General features: G+C 40.2%; 1 protein-coding gene across 3 annotated transcripts in view; it reads right to left on the bottom strand.

The window, feature by feature from the left end:
* The window catches only part of lmo1 (LIM domain only 1), a 44,961-nt gene extending 23,629 nt beyond the window's left edge, over positions 1-21,332 (bottom strand). The window contains exons 1-2 of one of the 3 annotated variants that reach the window (XM_060838508.1): positions 21,293-21,332; positions 20,725-20,933 (exon numbers count right to left, since the gene is read on the bottom strand). In XM_060838508.1, the coding sequence (XP_060694491.1) occupies positions 20,725-20,746 (22 nt within the window). In that variant the 5' untranslated portion in view covers positions 20,747-20,933; positions 21,293-21,332. Of the gene's footprint in view, positions 1-20,069; positions 20,149-20,724 lie in introns of those variants that run through there. The other 2 variants (XM_060838507.1, XM_060838509.1) reach the window with 2 other exon arrangements.
* Between the last annotated feature and the right edge of the window lie 552 nt (positions 21,333-21,884).

The raw sequence follows: 21,884 nt of genomic DNA, 5'->3' as shown, positions 1-21,884 counted from the left end.
TAGGGAATCTAATCTAAAACATCAGGGCTCCACTTACACCAGATAGCTGCAGCTCATTGCCACCTTCTCCAGGGTGACTAGGAGTGGTCAATAAATGCTAGCCCAGTCATCCATATCCAGTGGGAATTTAAATGATTCAGGGTGGTCTTAGGGCAGTTTCTTCCATTTAAAAAAAAAATGGAAGACAGTCCCTTTCATACCATCTCTCTGACTGGCTCTCTCCCAGCCATTAAAGAAAGTATTGCTATCAGTACCTGCATTGGGCTTTAGGTACACCATGCTTGTGGACTATGTGGAACGTCCCCTGTTGTCATCCTACTTTCCTTCATACCAAAGTGGATGCTGTTTTTTTGCCCCCAGCAGGGCTAAAAGTATTTTCTAATTCCAACTTTTCATCTTTACAGTTCATCACCTACAATTCCCTTTCCTGATAACTGCTGTTTCTGGACAGCAGTCTACAACCAGTCTTCCACAGTTACCTGTACTCAGTGTATGGTTTCTTCCCTCGAAGAAAATGATGTTCCTTACATGCTGATAAGTTTGAGGGCTTTTCTTCCCTCCGGTCTGCCCACAGTCTAATCCTAGCTCTGGGGACAAGGGAAGAATGTCTCCTTGGTCCTCTATTGGAAGGAGCATTCTGCCGAACATTTCCCCTTCAGTCAGCATTCAAGGAGTCTTTTGCTTTGACACCCTGGTACTTACTCCAACGTCCATCTCCCTCCACATGCTATCTAGTGGGTTTAGGAGCTTCTTGTTACCTACTTGCTCCCTAACAAGGTCCCTATGGGTAAAGCAGCACTTGGTTCTCCTCAAATTTAGTGGCCTGTATTCACTGCCTAGAACATGGTCTCCATTGATGCTTTTTGAGGAATTAAACGTGGGAAATTTTTGTGAAATACCTCCACCCAGCATGCAGAAACATCTGGTTGCTTGCCATTTTAAAACACCACCTTGCATTATCCTGCTCTGCTGCAAGATTCCAAGTATCTTCAGGCTTAGAGGTCATGTCAAAAAACAGGGAAGTTCCATTTGATGTTTTGTCTCAAGTGTCAGCAGTATCTGGTTTTATTTTTTTGCTCTCTGTTCCAGCTTTTCTTTATTCTGTCAATAACTGTTATTCTAGACCTATAGTTCATTCCTTTTGTGACCATTACATTTGCTGCCTTTGTTCAATGACAACTTTTCTCCCACAGTAACCCATCCCTGGCTTGTGTACTTTTGAAGCTCCCGTTTCAATAGGATTAGGAAGCCCATTATATCTACAGTTCTAAAGTTACATTAAACTATTTTCCTCCAGACTGTCCGACAAGTTGATGCCATTTTAAAAAGTTCCATTCTATACCATGTTTAACCCTAAACAGCCTGTTAAAATGGAACAGTTACAAAAATCACTTCCATTAATATTGATTTTATCAACAGTACACAGGGAAAAGATTGTTTAAAATATCAAGGGGATACATGCTTTGGCCACTTGGACTTCTGATCTATTTTCAAAGCTGGCAAGCTATTACAAAAATGGATGGTTAGGAGTTAAAATATTTGAACTCTAGTATCACCACTATTATGACCATTAAACTTATGGATTCTGCAATAAAACTGTTAGCTGTTGCTTAGCAACATTCTAGAATACAAAGAGATTCCATCATTTCACTTTCCATGCAAGTGATCGCTATTCACAAGGCCACCAGGAGGCTGCAAACAAGGAGGGATGGACAGAGTCAGGACTTCGTTGGCAACTCTTCAGGACACTACTGTAACCGTGCAATGCAAGTCTTAAGCTTTATTCTTTGAAATCTTTAGTTCAAATAATATTGGGAATGAGGTGATAGGCCCTACATTCACAAGTATTCACTCATACCACTGATTCTCAGTAGCAGTAAGCACCATCTACAAGATGCACTGCATAAATTCAAAAAAGGTTTTAGGTAGCATCTTCCAATTGAATGACCATTTCCACCTAGAAGGCAGCAAATATATGAGAAGACCAGCTAAAGAACCATTAGACTTTAAAAACAGCACTTCCAGGAATCCATCTAGAAGTTGGCATCTACAGTTAAACTTAGGCTTGGGTATTCAATGCTTTTGATTTTTCTCCAAATTGCCAAGGAGCTACAGACAATTACAAGTTTTTAACTAAAATGAAGACCAAGTCATGTTGGAGAAAGGATTGCAGATGCTGGGGATCAGAGTTGAGTGTGGTGCTGGAAAAGCACAGGTCAGGCAGCATCTGAGGAGAATCGAATTCCCGATGAAGGGCCTATGCCCGAAACTTCAATTTTCCTGCTCCTCAGATGCTGCTTGACCTGCTGCACTTTTCCCAACACCACACACTACTCTGAAGACCAGTCACCCAGGGAACTAACAATTCTGTTAAACACTTCCTACATTTGACCTCCTGAAAGAATACTGCTTGCTAGGTAGTTTCACCCTGGGAAGTTCCACCTCCAGGAGTTCATGCTTATGGAACACAGTATTTTAAAATTACTTGTCCATATTTTCCAGGCACTTGCTTAGTGTCTTCAAGATGCCAATTGCCAGTAAAACAAACTTTGGGAATAAAAACTTCTACTGCAAATGCTAACTAGTGGTCATCCTTCCAAAAAGGGAAATTCTGAACACCACCAACTTTCAGTTGGAGATGAATAATGCACAGGCACAGATATTAGCATGATCAGGCCCAGAACCTGTTGCATACCCCTGACTGCTAGAAGCTGGAGGGTGTACTGTATTTTGGAACATTCAGGCCAGACCAGGTATTTCTCCATCCTGAAGGCTATGGTGAAACAGGTGGGTTTTAATAGCTAATAGAACCTCAATTTACATAAATCAAATCTGGAGGCCTTGGCACAATTACTAGCACTGAAGGATAGTAATGCAAGATTTTTGATTACTAATAGTTGCACATTGCCTGTAGTATCATCTCCAGTGAACAGATCCCACAAGTGCAGCACATTTACTATCACTAGTTTTTCCCCAAAGTTGGCACTGAAAGCTAAGAACACAGGCAATTATTGCCAATACACAGGCTTCTCCATTTGATAGGTGAAAACTAGTTTGCTACCTCAACCCAAATAATTTGCATGCTGAGAGTTTATGAACATGGAGTAGCACTGGGTTCTCTTACTCAGATGATTGTATCCATGACTGAATGAACCAACCAATCGTCCATTGTTAAGAAAAACTGGTATTGCAATATATTGTGCAACATCTATATTGCGAGGAGGAGAAGCACTCGGTGCAGGTCTGCACCAGGAGTGAATGTACAGCTACACTTGCTCAATGAATGCGATGCCCAGGGGGACTTCCAGACATGGTTTAAAAGAGTGCCCAGTTGTGTTTCTACTTCACTATACAAGTAGAGTCAAAAGGGAATTCATATTGATAAGCTAGAGCTCAACTGGTGCCAGGTAGTGATGATCACAGTTAGGAAGCATCATGCAATGAATGGGAAAAGCAGCTTTGGAGACCTTCAGGCTCTTAATGGTATTGGAGCTCATTTTGGACCGCATGGAACCATTGGCATAAAATCTTGGGATATCCCAGCTGCCCTACTAGGTAGGATGGTGGACAACTTTAACATATACCATCTGGATTTGTTTGCAACCCTGCAGATTAAATGATTTCAATATCAACTAACATTTGCCCCAAGTATTCAGCATTATGCTCAAAATAATCCTTAATTGCTATAAAATTGCTTCTTTCCTTTGACTGCTTCATAACTTTCCTACATATTGGGCCTTAGCCCTTAAATCATTGTAAATCATTCAGACTAATTCAACCCAAATTACTTCAGACAGGCTTTTAGCTTTAGACATTAAAGATAGATATCTATTTATGATAAACCTGGCTGAGTACTTCTGTAGATGCACCTGCAAAACAAAAAACCATCAAGGCAACTACAACAACTTTTCAAGAATCCAGCTACCATTTCCTTCATCTACATAGCAATGCATTTTATGACAGCAAGTTGGTTAAAAATTAAACTTCAATTTGAAGTTCATTTAAGAGTTGAAGGCACAAATCCAAATGTTAATTTAGGCACTGAAATGTTGCAGCAGCTAGCCATGAAGCAAGAGCTGCCTGCAACCATCCCAATCTGACGGAGGGGGCTGTCAGAAAGGTTTAGTAGACGAGCTTCAATTTGTTGCCACAGGAAACTCAGTTGGAGGAATATATACCCGACTTTGAGCAAAACATTTTCAAAGCAGGTTGGAATGATTTACCAATAGGTTTGTTCTAAGCTAGCATGGAAAACTTTAAAGCAAGTATGAAATTGCTTAAAAATTTGGACAAACTGAATCCACATCACTCCCATTTACAGAAATCAAGCCCAAAAAAGGTCATTTACATCGAGAATTTTAATGATAAAAGACGCAGACTTAAATAACAAAGGGCAAGATTATACAATTAATGGTAGGGCCTTGATGGTTGCTGAATGGAGACCTCAGGGGTTCAGGTACACAGTTTTTTTTAAGTTTGCCTCAGTTAGACAAAAAGGTGGTTAAGGCAATGCTCAGCAACCTTGCCTTCAATGATCAAAGTTTTGCAAGAGTTGCTGAGCATTGGAGGCCTCTTCTGGAGTACTTTGTACACAATTTGGTCACTGCTATAGGATTATTATTAATTTGGGACCAGAAAAAGATTCACTAGGATGTTGCAGAGACTGGAGGGATTCAGTTATGAGAAGAGGCTAGTACTTTGTTCACTGAAATGTAGGTCGAGGGGTGACCTTGTAGAAGCTCATGTATGAAGGCATGGACAAGGTGAATAGCAAGTATCTTTTCCAAGTAGCAAAGTCCAAAGCTAAGGCACTTGAAGGAGCAAAAGATTTATAAAGAAAGGGACTGGAGGGGCAACTTTATTGCCCCAGACAGTGCTGTGTGGAATAATCTGCTAGAGGAAATGGTGGATGCAGGTACAGTTAAAACGAGACATTTGGATAGGTACAGAAATAGGAAACGTTTAGAGGGATATGGGCCAAGTGCAGACAAGGTGGGACTAGTTTAGTTTGGGAAACTTGGTTAGCATAGACAGGTTGGACTGAAGGGTCCATTTCTGTGCTGTATGACCATGACCAAGATAAGTGACAACTTTTTTGTTCATTCATGGGAGCAGACATTATTGGCTAGGCCAGCATTTATTGCCCATCCCTAGTTGTCCAAAGGACAATCAAGAGTCAGCCACTTCGTCCCAGATCACAGACTAGAAAAAAAAAGGACAGAGTACCAAGTGGGGCTTGGCAACAATAGAGTGTTACATTATAGTCATTAAGCTAGATTTTTACTCCAAATGTTAGTAATTTGGAAATGTCACCATCTGCCATGATGGGATCTGAGCCCATGTCACAAAAACACTAGTTCTTGTTTACTAGCCCAGTGACATTATACCACTTCAAAAGTCCCTAAGAACCAGACTGCTTCTTAAACAGGTAAATTTTATAGATTTATGGATGAACCAAAGGTCAGACATTTTCACCACATTAAAGGCACTTAATTTTCTCATTAATGCAAGGAGAAAAGTACACTATGATCCACTTTCAATAAGGATAAAGCTGAAAAACTTGCAATGTTGTATTCAGAAGGGAATGCAAAAAATTCAAATACAACATCTCAACCTTTACTTTCTACAAAAACTTCCCTGCAATCCATTTAGATTCATCTCTACAGACAGCATTAGATGTGAAATATCAGCAAGGTAGATTACGGTTTGAACTGCTTTCATATATTCAGTCCTCTGCTATTGTGTCCCAATGGAAGTTAAGATGTTGCGCGCGCACACAGGACAAAAATCCTACCCAGCTTGTTGCATCAGGCTTTGCCTTGTCCAGGTAACCATGCGGAAATGTAAATTTTATTGAACTCCAAGTCAATTTACAGATTAGAGTTCTTCCATTCCAGTCTAAATCTTAATAGCACGCAACTTAAATATACATTGTAATTTTAAAATCAGTGTCAACAATTTATCAAAGAAAATAATCAAATCACCTTTCCTTCACCTCAGACCAAACATTAGAGGCAGAGGTTGTGTGGATCATGCAAGGAAGATTAGGCAATTCATGACTGCAGTGGTTCAAAGAATCTTATCACCTTCAAGGACAACCAGGAATCAGCAATCAATGCTGGCTCAGCCAGCAACTTGAATGAGACTCAAGCCTATTCTATTTAATATCATGGGGGATCAGACTGCAAACTCAGTGCTAACTTTTCAACCCCTTGCTCAAGAATCTATCCATTGCAACCATAAAGTCTCTGAAAAAAGGTAGAGATCCAAATACTCATGACAAACAAGTAATTGCCTGATCTGATCCTACTTCTGGATTCACCAGAGGAATAATTCGCTACATCTAAGATCATTAACAAGTTTAAATCATTTCTTATCAAAGCTCAGGCAGATACAACCTACCCTGTCCAACCTTTCAAGGCAAGCTACCTAGTCCAGAAATGGTCAACTTTGAATTCAACATCTACATCCTTCCATAATGATTCTAATATTTCACACAGTACACAAGATACATCTTTTTGAAAGGGAGATAACCCAATTTTTGTATTTGATTCCTTCAATTTAGCTTTAGCTTCCTAATTTTGTGCTACACTAGTTTTTAGTGCTTTATATACAAAGACACCTAGAAGTCTCTGCATCTCAGACCTTTTCTGGATCATGTGCAAGCATTGTAAGTGATGGTATTCCTCCATTTCACATGTACTAATCTCAAGTGATCATGCTCATGACACGCTTGCCTGCTCATCCAATACTCCGCTGGTGTTCGAACAATACAGGCCGGATAGTCCTCTAAAGTAGAACAATCTTGATTTTTCAATCCCAATCCAATCATTCTGACCTGACAAAGTCTTTGCTGTGCCTAAAGTTTGTTTCTCACTAACATTTCATCCTAGATTCTCTTACCTAACCAAGGATGTTATATTAAGTACGGGAGTTTTTGCTTTGCCTTCTGTCCAATAGAAACTCAGCTGGAGGCTGACCACTGAAGATCTATTCCTCAAAATGGCTCATTGACTAAGGCACAAATTTAAATGGTCACTTTTAGCCATTAACAATTAACCCCACTGCCTATCCCAAATCCTGCGAACTTAGAAATGATTAACAAAAAAACTCGAACTCCATTCACAAAGTAAGGCACCTAATGCCTCTACACTGGTAGAGGTGGTTAGTGGATTGATGTCAAAGTGCACTAGAACCAGAAGTCAGCACCAAGTCCATGTGAGTCAGTAGCACCATACACATTGAAGTCTTACTTTTGTCGTCTTGCTTATGATCCCTCACTACCTTCTCCCTTCAGGGGAAGATGAGCATCAAGTCTGCATGTGGGAAGGAGTAGGGTGTACAAGGGTTTGAGTAGGCAAAAAGGATGCTGAAAATGTGTTGCTGGTCAAAGCACAGCAGGCCAGGCAGCATCTCAGGAATAGAGAATTCGACGTTTCGAGCATAAGCCCTTCATCAGGAATGAGAGAGAGTAGCCAAGCAGGCTAAGATAAAAAGGTAGGAGGAGGGACGATGGAGGTGGGATAGGACCTGGGGGGTGCAGTGAGAGAGAGACTCACTGAAATCCTTGTAGAGGGAGGAAGAGAGCTTCTTCAAGGAAGGCATCCTTGTAAGAGAATTCGCAGTAGGTTAAAATCTTCGAGTAAAAAAATGAGATGCTGCCTGGCCTGCTGTGCTTTGACCAGCAACACATTTTCAGCTGTGATCTCCAGCATCTGCAGACCTCATTTTTTACTCGAAGATTTTAACCTACTGCGAATCCTCTTACAAGGATGCCTTCCTTGAAGAAGCTCTCTTCCTCCCTCTACAAGGATTTCAGTGAGTCTCTCTCTCACTGCACCCCCCAGGTCCTATCCCACCTCCATCGCCCCTCCCCCAAGTCCCTCCTCCCTACCTTTTATCTTAGCCTGCTTGGCTACTCTCTCTCATTCCTGATGAAGGGCTTATGCTCGAAACATCAAATTCTCTATTCCTGAGATGCTGCCTGGCCTGCTGTGCTTTGACCAGCAACACATTTTCAGCTGTGATCTCCAGCATCTGCAGACCTCATTTTTTAACTAAAAAAAGGATCCTTGGATTCTATTTTTCAAGACTTTCCTTACAGGGGCATTTGCAATCTGATTATGTTAGAAGCTTTATTTGTAGTAATGTCTTTGTTCCACATTAATCTCACACGCCTCTGCTGGGCACTTCTGGCTGTGGCATTGTCGTGGTTCAGTGTAATCATTCTAAGTAGGTGCTGTCCTCATTCCCATTCTAGACATTCACCGGCTTTGGAAGGTGACAATGCTATCTTGGGGCCAACCCAACTGACCAATTTAGACAAAGCCTTAAGTGTTTCCATGGATTGGGCCTAGCTTCAGCCTGTATCATTAACTGAATCAAGTGCTCCAGAATAAAATGCTATTTGATGAAGCCCAATTTAGATATCTATATGACTTGAGCCCTGATAAGCATGTCTTTTAGTGCTCCATATCCATAACAGGGAGCTGGTAAGGGCCAGTAAGCAGTGACAAATTGTTTACTTCTGGGACCTCTGGATTCAAATTTCACCAACTTAAAAGGTCATTTCAGGAACAATTAAGTATCTACACCCAAATATCAAAAAACATCTTATACACTGCCTCACAAAGTCAGATACAGGCTTGATTCCACAAGAAACATCCCATACCTCAAATTTACAGATGAGAAAGTTGACGCCATCCAGCTATTACTGGACTAGTCACTTCCACAGTGCTCCTTTAACCTATGAGCCTTGTTCTCTAACCGCTGTTGTAACAGTACAGCTCTTCCCTTCCTCTTCAGTTAGTGATTAGTTGTTTAAAAAAAGTGCAAGTTAGAATACAATTATGCTATTCAAATGCTGTACAATTACATTATGAGCATTACAATCAATCCTATTAATATGCAAGGCAATGATCTTGTTTCACATCCAGGTTTGTCATGATTCTGACGAAAGTGAGCCAAATTACTGAATTATTCTAAATACACTGAGGTCTCAATACCAAAGCCTCCAATAACATTAAACCTGCATGGAGCTGAAAATTACTTCAAGACTATTGCAATTTTGCCAAAGAATGCATTTATAAAAGTTTCACATAGAAGATTCACTTTAGAGAAAGTGATTATGACCATTCAGTCCACTGGTCAGTTAAAACAGCAACCAATCCCATTGTCCAACAATTGGCCCAGAGCTGTATAGTACAATGCGCCTCAAGTACTTTAGGTATAAAATGCAAAGAGGGCTTCTGTTTTTATTACTGTACAGATAGCTAGTTTTGTTTGAGCCCATACTTTACAGCAAAAGACTGAAGTCTCCAGATCAATATCTGGAATGACAGTTGTCAAGAACATGTTTGACACAGCTGGGCCGGCTTCCACAGAATAAAAGCAAAATTCTGCCGATTCGGGACATCCGAGTGCTGTCTGTTTCTCTGTCTATGTGCTTCCAATGTTTCAAAGTATCAACTGCCTCTCTTCAAATGTTTCCAGACCTGAATTTTATGTCTTGTTTGGGTGGTGAGGGTAACTTGATTGAAGTATGCAAGATCCTGAACAGTCTTGACAAGGAAGATGTAGAAAGGAAGTTTGTCAGTAAGTCCAGAGCTACAGGCATCTTTTCAGAAATTGGAGGGTTGAGTGGACACTCTGGAATACTGCCTCAAAGCTGGGGAGGCTGGGTCTTAACTAAGGAGGCAGTTGAATTTCCTGTCTTAGGAGAATCTAAGGGTTGTGCAGTATTGGAAGTGTGGAATTCAAACTAAAACAGATCAGCCTCGAGTTTATTAAATGGCAGAATGGTCTGCTTTGTGTTTTACTGAAGTTGAACATAATCAGGTTTTGACTGAAGGTTACACTATTACACTTCATGTGCTACAGATATATCAGCTGACTCATGGTTACATGAAATTAAGGGACTAAACCAACATTAACATACATATTTCAAGACATTTTAGAGCCAGGTAAGCTAGTACACTAGTCTGGTTTAGTGTTCTTACTCTACCCACACCATACTATTTACTCTGAGGTGCAGCTCAGACAACATTATCCCAAAGTTCTGAATCCCTGATATGACAGGACCCAGAACCTCATTCTATGAAAATCTCACCTTTTAATCCCTCTATCAAATGGTTTCCAGGTCGATCAAAGTCCTTCAAACTCACCATCTTCACTTGTCAGCTCTACACAAAACTTAAAACTTGCCCCAAATCCAAAAGAATAGAACCACACTAATCACCCCTCAGCTAAAAACGTCTGTTCTTTGAAATAAAGTATCTAAGATAGATTGATCAGACTAGCAGATTTTTAAAAAGTAACAATTTTGGAAAAAAACAGGTCTAGCAGCAGCTGTGGACAGGAAGCAGGGTTTATGTTAACAGTCCACTGACCTTCATATCTCAGGGTGGAGGCCAGGACTACAAGCAGCCACAGCTGAAGCTTATATGAGTAAGAGTAACTTGACTTATATACTATGTTGGCAGCAGTTTAGTGTTCATATAGTTTTAGAAATAATGGGCGGCACAGTGGTTAGCACTGCTGTGTCTCAGCACCAGAGACCCGGGTTCAATTCCCACCTCAGGCGACTGAGTGGAATTTGGACATTCTCCCCATGTCTGTGTGGATTTCCTCCGGGTGCTCTGGTTTCCTCCCAGTCCAAAAATGTGCAGGTTGGTGAATTGGCCATGCTAAATTGCCCATAGTGTTAGGTGCAGAGGTCTGGGTGGGTTGCGCTTTGGCGTGGACTTGTTGGGCCGAAGGGTCTGTTTTCACGCTGTAAGTAATCTAAATCGGCAAGTATCCATGTGCTTAAACTCGTTGTCCTGCTATCTTCAGGGGTGAGAGCATATATACCATGAGATTCTACACTAGAATCTTACCACTGTATTTCTTGCTCAAATACATTATCTCTCCCCCAGGAGGAATTCTATTTGACACTGTCCACTGATAACTTAGCACACAATCTACAGACTTCCTTATCAACCAGCTGATCAACTTTTGCATCATCTGCAAAGTTTTTATAAATAGTGCTCCTAAATTTAGTTTAAATCATTGATAAACAAAAAGTGACATGGAGCAGGTCGACATTCTGAAGTCCTTCAGGCTTCACTGGCTACTGAGATCAAAGTTGGATTATGGCCCAACTCTAACTCTCTTGTCTGAACCTTGCCCCGGACCCTCCTTTCACCATTTACTCCCTTGTCCATCAAAAAATTTAAACTTGGGCTTGAATAACTCAATGACCAAGCCTCTATGGAATTTCCTTCCATGTTAAATAGACTAACGACCCACAAAAAGAAAGTCTTACTCTTAAAATGCAAGACTTTACTCAACTCCCACCCCCAACTCAAGGGGAAAATTCCTGCCAGAATATTCCATTAAAAGGTCCTTCATGGTCAAGGGCATCATCTAAATGAGTGAAAGCATTTAGGATAAACCCTTCATTCCAAATCAGTCAAGTTACTGATATTTCCTCCCTTCCGAGGGATGGGGATGTTTCATACTTACCAATTTGAAAGCGTACCTTTACATTTCCTGCAGTACTAAGTTCAAGACCTAGCACAAGTTTCCTTTTAAAATGCTTCCACCCAATCCTCCAAAGCAAAGCATAACAGGAGGGTAAAGGCCGAATTTGGAGCTCACTTTATGGGTGAAATATTGAACCTTCCACCTGATTTTTATTAACTAACAGTTAAGGAAAACAGTCACCATGGACACAATTATTCACCAAGCCAAATTAAAAAGTAGTGGTTCCACGCCCCATATCCTTTAATGCTCAGTCTTAAGACTTCAGTAATAATGCTCATGCAAAAATAAAATGACTTGTGACTGCCACTTAATGTTTGTCTTCAGTTTACATATCTGATCACGTCACACTGCATCTCAGAGAGATATTCAAAGACATCCCAAGTTCTCATTGCTATAGTAACCTAACTAATATGCAAACCAGTCCACTTAAAATGTCATCCCACACAGCTGGTCACTGATACACCAACAAACTAGCAATTATGATGCTTGTGCTGAAATGCACTTTGAAATTCCAGAATTAATAGCCCTAGAAAAAGAATATTTAATATAAAGTAAGTGCAACCAGTACCTTCATTGAGTGACTAACCTCTCCACAGAGCTTGGTCCCTCCCAGGTCCCCAATTAAATAGGTACAAGGACGAGGTAAAAATGAGGGCCAGTTTCAACAAGGCATGGACAGAACTGCCCAGGTAAGTTGGAAGCCTGGCAGGCAAAGACGACAACTCATGTTTCAACAATTTCATCTTTGAACCATTATCACAAGGTTGGGGTGAGGAAATAGAAGCTGAAAATGTGTTGCTGGAAAAGCGCAGGTCAGGCAGCATCCAAGGAGCAGGAGATTCATTGTTTCATGCCTGAAACAATGAATCTCCTGCTCCTTGGATGCTGCCTGACCTGCGCTTTTCCAGCAACATTTTCAGCTCTGATCAAGCATCTGCAGTCCTCACTTTCTCTGTGGGGAAATAGAAGTTGTATAAGCAGAGTTTTAGGGATGAGAACAGATAAATGGTGCATGCAAAATGTCAGATAGCTTGATCTCACTGCAAACAAAATACAAATAAGTTCAGAAGAGAAATGAAAAGTGTATAAAGAGATAGTGTAATGCTAAGAGTTTAACATTTTGTCTAACATACAATGATTGAAATGAGGGTCAATTCGGAACCAATAAAAGGACAAAGGGTAAGGTGGAGGTGTTAAGTAATTGACTGGAGAAAAAAGGTGGAGAAATTGAATGGTCTAAGGTTTGGTATTAAAAAGGCTGACAATCAAGTTGACAAATCAACAAAACCAGAAAAATGCAAACTATGCCAAGGGAATCAATAAATATACTGCCCATAATCTCCCAAACCACCTTAGAGACAGGACAGGAGAATTGCAAAAAAAGCAGTGATTTTAGCCAGCCACTTCAATAGTTGGCGCACTTTAGAAACTAATAAGGGATCACCCAGATAAACTCAGCAAGGGGATGTTCATTTAGGAGGTCTTTGCAAGTCTTCTAAACAAACAAAGTTTTGGACATAGAATCTTGGATATCACCTTATTGAATGGTAGAAAGTATCAAGGAGCCAAACAGCCTGAGTGACAGGGAAGAGTTTCCCATGTTGCCAGTTAGTGTTACACCTTACTGAGGTAAGGCACTGAAAAATCAAGTCCTGTTTCCACAGTCATCACAACTGCTTCAAAGTTTCAAAATATGTAAAGTCCTAAATTTGTGCCAGACCCAGGTTTGAAAAATGACATTGTTGAGATTTTAATTAGTCTTGAGTATAGCAGTCTTTGTAAAGGTCCTACCTTTATGATCAGGAATATTAAAAAGCATTTTACCAACCATCTTTCTTACCTTGTATGGACCACTGTATTTCAGTTCATTCACCTTGCAAATGCACATTAAAACTGCCTAATCTTTCATTTGTGCAGGTGAAATCTTCAAACTCATGCTACCCTTTAAAACTCCAAAATCTTTCTAGAAAACTGGAAATGTAATCCATCATTGATGATTTGTCTCGGATTGAAGAGCTTCTGATTCAATTTTAAAAGGGACCCCTAATCTTATGGCCATTAAAAAAAACTCAATAGATTACTCCCAAAGATTTGCCAGTTAAATAAGAAATCTCACTTTGCCCCAATCCTATGGGTATCAGTGACAACCCTCAATCATGGTCAAGTCTGAAGGTATCACTTTATTTATGGGTGATATGCTGTTAGTCCAATTTTGTACCTAAACTGCTAACAAACACCTGGAAATCCAGCACATCTCAACTAGTAACCCAGAATGAGCAAGAAACAGTTACTTTTCAATTGTTACCTTAGCTGCTTAAAAGGAATAGATTTTGAAAAGCCAAGTGATGATATCCATGATAGTGGAAAATATACTGTTCTTTTTGCAGGGGTTAGGGAGGGTTGGGGAAAGAGGAGTAAGTGATTCTACACAATCCACTGACGTCAACATATGCAAACACCAAGGGTTCATTTGGTATGCCAACACCATTTGCAGCATCACCTTTCTGCTGGAGGTCACTACCATGAGAGACCTCAGGTCTGCAGGAGTTAGTAGGAATGCTAAGGCATGTCTTAATGGTTCTTAAAACTGGTAGTGTATCAGAGATACTTTGGTTTAATTATATCTTGTTGTTTTCCAACCTGTCACGTAGGTCTTCTTACAAAACTGCTCATTACTGGGGATTATAGGCCATAGTTTTGTTAACCAATAGGAAAATAAAACTTGCCTTCGTCAGGCTTTAGGTATTTTCCTGGAGATGCCAGCACACCGTCTACCCTCAGTGACCTAAATGCTGCTGGTAACATGCACACAGCCAAGTTATTCAACTACTCAGGAGCCAGATAGTAGTCAACCTGGTATGTCATTGGGAAGTCACAGTAACCTGTTGCTGGCTGAATCTCATGAGGTACACACCCCTGGTACCAACCCATCTTCAAACAGCCTCCCTCCCCCAACTTGAACAAAGCAGCACTGAACGAGAATCAAATTTGTGAAGTGCAGCAATTCCTTCCACAACCTATTTATATAAAGATCCTTTTCCTCAGTTGGCAAATCAAAAAAAGAAAAAAAATAAAGTTGGTCTTTACATCATCTTCAAGTTTGGTTTCAACAGAACAAATTGAAGGGGACAGACTTCCAAGAGGACACAGGCTAGTGGAAAAGGGAGTTAAAAACATACCAAAAATCAATCTTTCAGTTAGCACAACCAAAAATAAAATTTTGCCCTTCCTTTATTGCTATGTCTTGTCACAAAAGCCTATTGAACAATTAATATGGCAGCCTTTACCTTAGATAGAGCAACTGCACATTTTATCTTGTCCACACCAAGGTATTTTTTTTTATCATTGCAGGGAAGTCTGAGGAATACATCAGGAAAAACAAGGAGAGAATAAAATAAGGATACAATTCCCAAACAGATACAGGAGCAGTAGAACATGGAGTGTGCACACACAAAGTGACAGATTAAAAACATACAGGAGTTTGGACTCTATTTAGAGGCCTTAAGTACAAAGATAATGGAGGTTTGGTCTTAACTGTAGTAGTGTCCAGTTCTTGGCACACTGATGCCTTTACATCCATCCTAGAGGGGGTTTCTCACCAGGATTGAGGGACTGGAAGCAGAGATTGATTAAATGCTCAAAAGAGAAAACTTCCACTGACGACTACTCAGAATCATGTTGATTTGCCAATAACTGGCAAAAAGCTAAAAATGTGACAGGAAAGCTATTTCTATTTCAATATTAAATGCCTAAACTCTAGAATGCACTGTGGAGACACATTCAAATACAGTTTTGAACATGGGAAGAGACAGAGTGGCATAGAGTTACTTGTACATAAGCTAGCATGGATGTAAGTGGGCCAGATGGCGGCCTCCATGCTATATTGTTGACTAGAGATTACTTGTAGGTGCATCAGAAAATTGAATGTTGTTTAGAATTCTTTATGGAGAAAGTGAGGACTGCAGATGCTGGACATCAGAGCTGAAAACGTGTTGCTGGATAAGCATAGCAGGTCAGACAGCATCCAAGGCGCAGGAGAATAGATGTTTGGGGCATGAGCCCTTCAAGAAACGACGATTCTCCTCCTTGGATGCTGCCTGACCTGCTGCGCTTTTCCAGCAACACGTTTTCAGCTCAAATTCTTTATGGCTAATATTTTGGCTGTAAATTGAAGCATGTGTTCTTGCACAAATACAAGAATTCACTTAGGTAAAACAGGCTATATTCAAAAGGTTTAATTGAATAGCCTGACCTACATCCTAAGACTAAGACTAACAGTGTAATCTGCAAGCAACTTATGTAGAGATTAAGCAGTAGTTTATTGCTAGACTTTTTCCTGCCAATGCTACAGATATGATTACCCATCAAGATGAATACATCAGAAGGTTGCACAGCTCAAATTTCAGATATGAATGGAATGGCCATGTAGGTATTTGACAATGAGTGTAATTTAAGCAGGACAGGTGCCATGCCAGGGGAAGGAGCAGGGGTGAACAGGTGAGTGGGACAGTTTTGTGTCCTGCCTACAGACATCATTTGGATCTCTAGTGTCTTCAGCATAGAATGACAAAAGGGCTGAAAGTAGAAACAGGCAGTTAGTGGAATGTACTTGGAAGAGTACCAGGGTGCTGACAGCCCTCATGGAAAGGGATGTGGAATGGTGTCAGAGAACAGTTTGTATCAAAAGCTACAGTTTTGAAATGCAGACAGTGTAAAGTCCAAAAATCAATCTTTTAGTTAGCACAACCAAAAATAAAATTTTGTCCTTCCTTTATTGCTATGTCTTGTCACAAAAGCCTATTGAACAGTTAATATGATAGCCTTTACCTTAGATATAGCAACTGCACATTTTATCTTGTTCACACCAAGGTATTTTTTATCATTCCCTTTACAAAATCAGGTCACTTTTACCCATTTTCAGTGTCACAGACTTACTATTAGAGATATTTTCTAGTCCACTTGTTTAGGTGTACTACACCTCCTGAGTAGGTGGGTTTTGAACATGGGCTCTTGGTTCAGAGGAGGATACAACCACCATGCCACAAGAGCCCAAAAGTACTTTTTTAAAAAAGTTCCTAATCAGCTTGTTCTGATGTTTATCACACCTCTGGTGCAGATGGGGATTGAGCAAAAGGCCTCAAAGTCCAGGAGCAGGGACACTACCACTGCACCACAAAAGCTCCAAGCCCATTAAGTGATACATGTTTATGAGTCTCACTTAGTCAATGTCTGTCTTAAATTTCTGAAGCCAGTGAAAGTCTGATGCATATGCATAGTTTTGTTTGTTTATGTTTCTGCTATTCTGTTTGAACAAACATGAAATATGCTTTCACTAACTATACAGAAATAAAATGCAAATGATTCCTTTGCAGAGGAAGGCATCTTACGAAGTTCAACAAGCTTTCCTGCTCATTTGACATATCCCAGTAACATGTCCCATAAATGGATTTGACGACAATGTTCAAATTTGAGTATCCAAGATTATGTAACAACTTCAAAAGATCCTTTTTGTGGCAGTGTAGGTTTTATCATAAAGTAAATAGCATTTCAGTGCTCAAAACTAGATTTGTGATAATGAATTATCCAATGCCACCAATTCAGAATTTATGGAAATTTATAGTTTTTCCAGCTTGAATTCAAATAGACATTTCTTCAGTTGTGTAAAAAGAAAGCCATGAGTTAAAGCATCTGAATCACTTCGCCCTAAAACTCAAAATCGACAAATTTTTGAATAAAGGCTGATTAACCAGCTGAATGCTTAATGGAAATTATTTGTTCTAAAAACAAAACTCAGGTTTAGAAAAATGTCATGAAGGCCACTTCAAAACCTGTGGGGCAGGGAAGTGCAAAGCAAGTAGTAATGAGAGAAAAATTAGTGGACATTAGGTTTGAAGTTACTGAAGCAAAAACCATACATGCAGTCATCAACTTTTAGTAATTAATTAGAAGACAAGCTGTAGGAACGCAATACAAGTGACAAGAACATTACTGTCCACTTCTAAGTGACAGATCACTGACAACGTGAAGCAAAGTGTTCTTAGATTTCAGAGTATAAAAAAGCACTCCTAAAGCCTAGATTTCAATTACTGGCAGAAATCAAGCAATATAGCTCCTGATCAAAATAGACTGAAGTGTTATATACACACACATACAAACAAACAATTCCTTCAACTGGTGAGGAACTCTAAAAAAGGTCAACATTTAGATATCTAACTTGAAAGCAAAACTAAGATTCTTTCACAGCTTTCAAAATTTGATCAGCATCTGAAAATAGTTTAAATTCCAAAATGTGTAAAACTGCTTTGAAGGCAGCCTTATGAAGCTTATTAGCAAGCTGTTTATGGAATCAAATCTGGACTGACTGCAAGAGATCAATGCAGTTTTTAAACGGGTTAATGAAGTGTCAATAAAGCATTTTGGTTTAGTTTAGAAACCAAGTTCACTTGCAGCCCTTTCAATTAACAGGGATCTACATTCTCTACAGATTATGAATTTGGATAGCAACGGAAATTGCATATTGCGCTGATAGGTGCGTGTGCTGTACAGAGATGCTGCCATCAATTTCAGAACCAATTCCAATCCATCAGTAAACCATCTTGCATATCAAGCACACTCCATTTCAGAGTAGAGGGTCTACAACATCCTCTCCACTATCAGCTTTTAATAAGGTTAGGCAACTGCCTTGTCACAATAACACTTCACAAAAATCTGTTCCAATAAATCAAAAGAATCACTTTCAAGTTAAACAGTTATTCTGTACATTACATTACATCAAGAGCTGTTATTCAAAAAGCTAACATGACCACGAAACATCCATGCAATGCAAGCACTGTACAGCAGGATTTAAAAACAGGCTTGTGACTAGATGAAATATGCAGTGCACAAAGTTTGCTTTTTTAAATAAAAAGATTGTAAGGCTTTTATTACACAACTATTAACAAAAGTTGCCATTCTTAAAACTTGATGAATGCAAACAAGAGTACTGCTCAAGTTAATGGAAAACACCCAGCAGAATTTAATACATTTAAATGTCTCACAGTTAAGTTTGAAACTTATGCTACCTTTGAACATACATCTGCAACTTGCTTAGCAGAAATAGATGCAATCTTACCATGATAACCAAGTGTAATAATAATGCAAATGACAGTTATTAAAACCAGAAATAAATGATTCACTAAAACCATTTCTAAGTATAAACAGGCCCTTTAAAATAATTAAGCAAAGTTCCATTTTCATGGTTGAGGTTCACTCAACCTGTTCTACCTTGACAGGTGCCTCAACATAACTCTGGCTACTTAGCCAAGACTGTAAAAAGAGTGAATGTACCTGCCTATTACAGATACAAGCCAGGAGACAAAAGCAGATAAAGCTATCAACTCCAAATTGAGGAATGGTAGAGGTGTAATTCTTCTAAGCTATAAGATCAGTATAAGATTGCTTCAACCTGCATTTTTTTTTTAGAAAAGTACAACATCTAGTCTTTATTATCAAAGTTCAAAAAGCAGAAAACAGGCACAGATTTCTTGCTATTATTCATAATGACTGGTTGAACCCAGCAAGCAAAGGGTGAAGCTTTTAGGCAATAAACAGCAGGTGATCTTGCTCTTCTGAAAGTCCTAATGCTACTAAAAGCCACTCGGTGTACTGTAATTGGGCTTCAGTAGTTAATGTAGTATTGACTGCATTATATGGCCCTGTGTATCCTCTTTTACTAATGCCATTTGTATCGCCTTTGTACATTTACCATATTGCTTAGCCAATATCTGTTAAAAGCAATCCAAATCATGAATCATACACAAACTTTTAGCAAGGGCAGACATCTAAAGCAGAAAATTTACAGTTGACTTGGTAGAGTGCACTCAGAAGCAGGATTTAAAGAGGGCTGCCTAACTTTTCTGTACTATGGTTTTCATCAAGGACTGCAATCAGAATCAAAGCAGTTCATCCTCATTTTACCAGCTTAACCCTACCAACACTTATGGTATTGGTGACTTTGCTTCGCCTTCCTGGAACTACAGTCGAGCGTTGAACCATATATCCATCTGATGGACATGGTTTTTTTTTGGGGGGGGGGGAGAAAGAGAAGAGGGAGAGAGAAAAGAGGGGGACGAAAGCGAGGGAACCACAAGCCCAATATCTCACATTAAGTTCTCTAGTCCTTAAAGAGTTAAATAGTCGTTTCACCTCGCTCGTATCGACGGGATCATAGCAGGAAAACAGACGTCTCAAGTCCTACTTTAAACCCAAAGCTTTTTTTGAGAGAAGCTGACGACTCATTAAAGTGCTTTATCTAAACGGGAGTGGGTTTATAAACATGCACGTGCTTCTATATTTAGCCCCAAGACAACATATACAGCGGGAAAAGAGCAAAAAGTACGAAGCTTTTGAAAAAGATCGGAAAGTAATTGTGTTAATTGTGTCAATTTCATCTCCGTAGCAACGGGGCAAGCGCCAGTAACTGATCCGGAGAGAAACAAGGACAGAACTGGCTGCAATCGCTCTTTATGAACACGATGGGGAAAAAAAAAGAGGGAGAGAGAAACCTCGAGGCAGCTCGATCGTCGGTAATCCGGTTCCTGATCTCTCAGCGGCGGTACTGATCCGTACATATCGCCCCTGCAACTTCTCCCGGGCGGAATCAAAGCAATTGCATCATTTCCAAGCACAGACTTTCCCATGGCCAAGAATAAAAGCAAAGCAAACGGGGAGTAAGCGTGCAAGAAAGCACCAGCACAAAAGTGAAATCAAAATTGGGAGGGGGGGGGGGGGGGGTAAGCAAAGGAGACAAGAGAAAGGAACAAATACGTACAAAAGAAACGGAACAGTTTAATTTTGGATAAGGATCGGGAAATTTCAATCGCTTCTGGAGCTCTTGAGTTCGTGGGTCCGGACAGGGAGGTACACAAACCGAAACCGGGGGGGGGTGGAGAAAGAGGAGAAGAGGGAAGAAAAAAAGACGCATTGCTGCCACACGGCCCGGTGTAAAAACACGACAGGAACGTGTGAAGAGCATTTCCAATAGGAAGAGAAACGATACAAAACAGCCTAAAAAAAAGTGATCACACAAACAGCTTCCACCGCCGCTGGTATTTCACCGGATTTCATTTCAGGAGACACAGACCAGGGGAGGGTGGGGGTCAGATACTGATTTACTAAAAAAAAATCTCCTTTCCCCCCCCCCAAAGCAGCGTGGCTCACCTTCCTCCTTGTCAAGTACCATCGTCCTCTGGACGCAGCGGAGTCCGGGGCACGGCGCTCCCTCCTCGGCTTCTCCAGCCAACAAGAGTCGCTGGCGGAACTGCTGACTATCTTTCGCCTTTGAAGATCGAGAGAAGCGGCAACAGCCGACCTTTTTTTCCCCCGGTTAATACAAAACGCAGGAGCCCCACACCTTCAACAGCTGGTACCTAGAAACAGAAATCACACTCAGCCGCTCTCAAAAGCCGGCAAACAGCGACGAGCAGCTTTTTCCTCCAATTTATGTGGTTCTCTACCCTTTAGGGTCCCTAGCTGGCGAATAAATGCACACATTTCCCAGTATTCCTCAGGTTCCCTGGTTAATTAAATCAATTCATTATGCTCATATCTGATTAGCAGCCCCCGAATCAATTATTCAATACACAAACATAATTGCCTGTGCCAGAGGTGTCTAAGTTTTAGCTTATTTAACTCCAAGGACACTAATTACCCCTAGGGCAAGGGAACTTTTCTCATTAATTCTGAGAAATACAAAAGCCCATTTAAGGAGTGTGCGTGGTTGACTCACAGAGGGAACATTCTGTAATACACGTGCATTTAGCAATGGAGATTGCGCGAGAGAGAGAAAGGGGCTTGCTACTAATTTATAAATGGGTTATCTTATTTCTTCCAAAGGTACAATAACGAGCCACCCTCGAATCTTTTATTAAACCTTGAAGCAAAATGGGACAGGGGGTAAAAGGGGGAGGGCGGAAGATCGTTAAACTGGATTTTTAACCGATCTTTTATTAAAATGACAGAATAGCGGTGAGATCCAAGATCGTTCCCTCCTCCACCCCCCCTTCCCCTTTTTAACATTCAATCCAACTTTAATCCTAACCATTAAGAGCTGGGCATGCAGAGCTGTCCAGCCACAATTCTAAATTACAATCAAACGGTTACCAATTACACAAATTATTGACGGCAGATTTTCTTTTCAACTGCAAATTAAGGCTATTAAGAAAGCCTTTTTTTAATGCAAAAGTGACTAATTAACCAACGGATGGGAAATCTGCAGCCCAGATATCAAAAAAAGCGCTGTGCACATTGCGGAAACACAAGGGAACCAATTAGTTTAATTATCAAAACAGCTAATTAAAATTGCACAGTTCCTAATTAGT

Source organism: Hemiscyllium ocellatum, chromosome 18, assembly GCF_020745735.1.
Source record: "Hemiscyllium ocellatum isolate sHemOce1 chromosome 18, sHemOce1.pat.X.cur, whole genome shotgun sequence".
Taxonomy (NCBI): Eukaryota; Metazoa; Chordata; class Chondrichthyes; order Orectolobiformes; family Hemiscylliidae; genus Hemiscyllium; species Hemiscyllium ocellatum.
The sequence above is the reverse complement of the archived record's forward strand: the minus strand, read 5'-3'. Positions and strand labels throughout refer to the sequence as shown.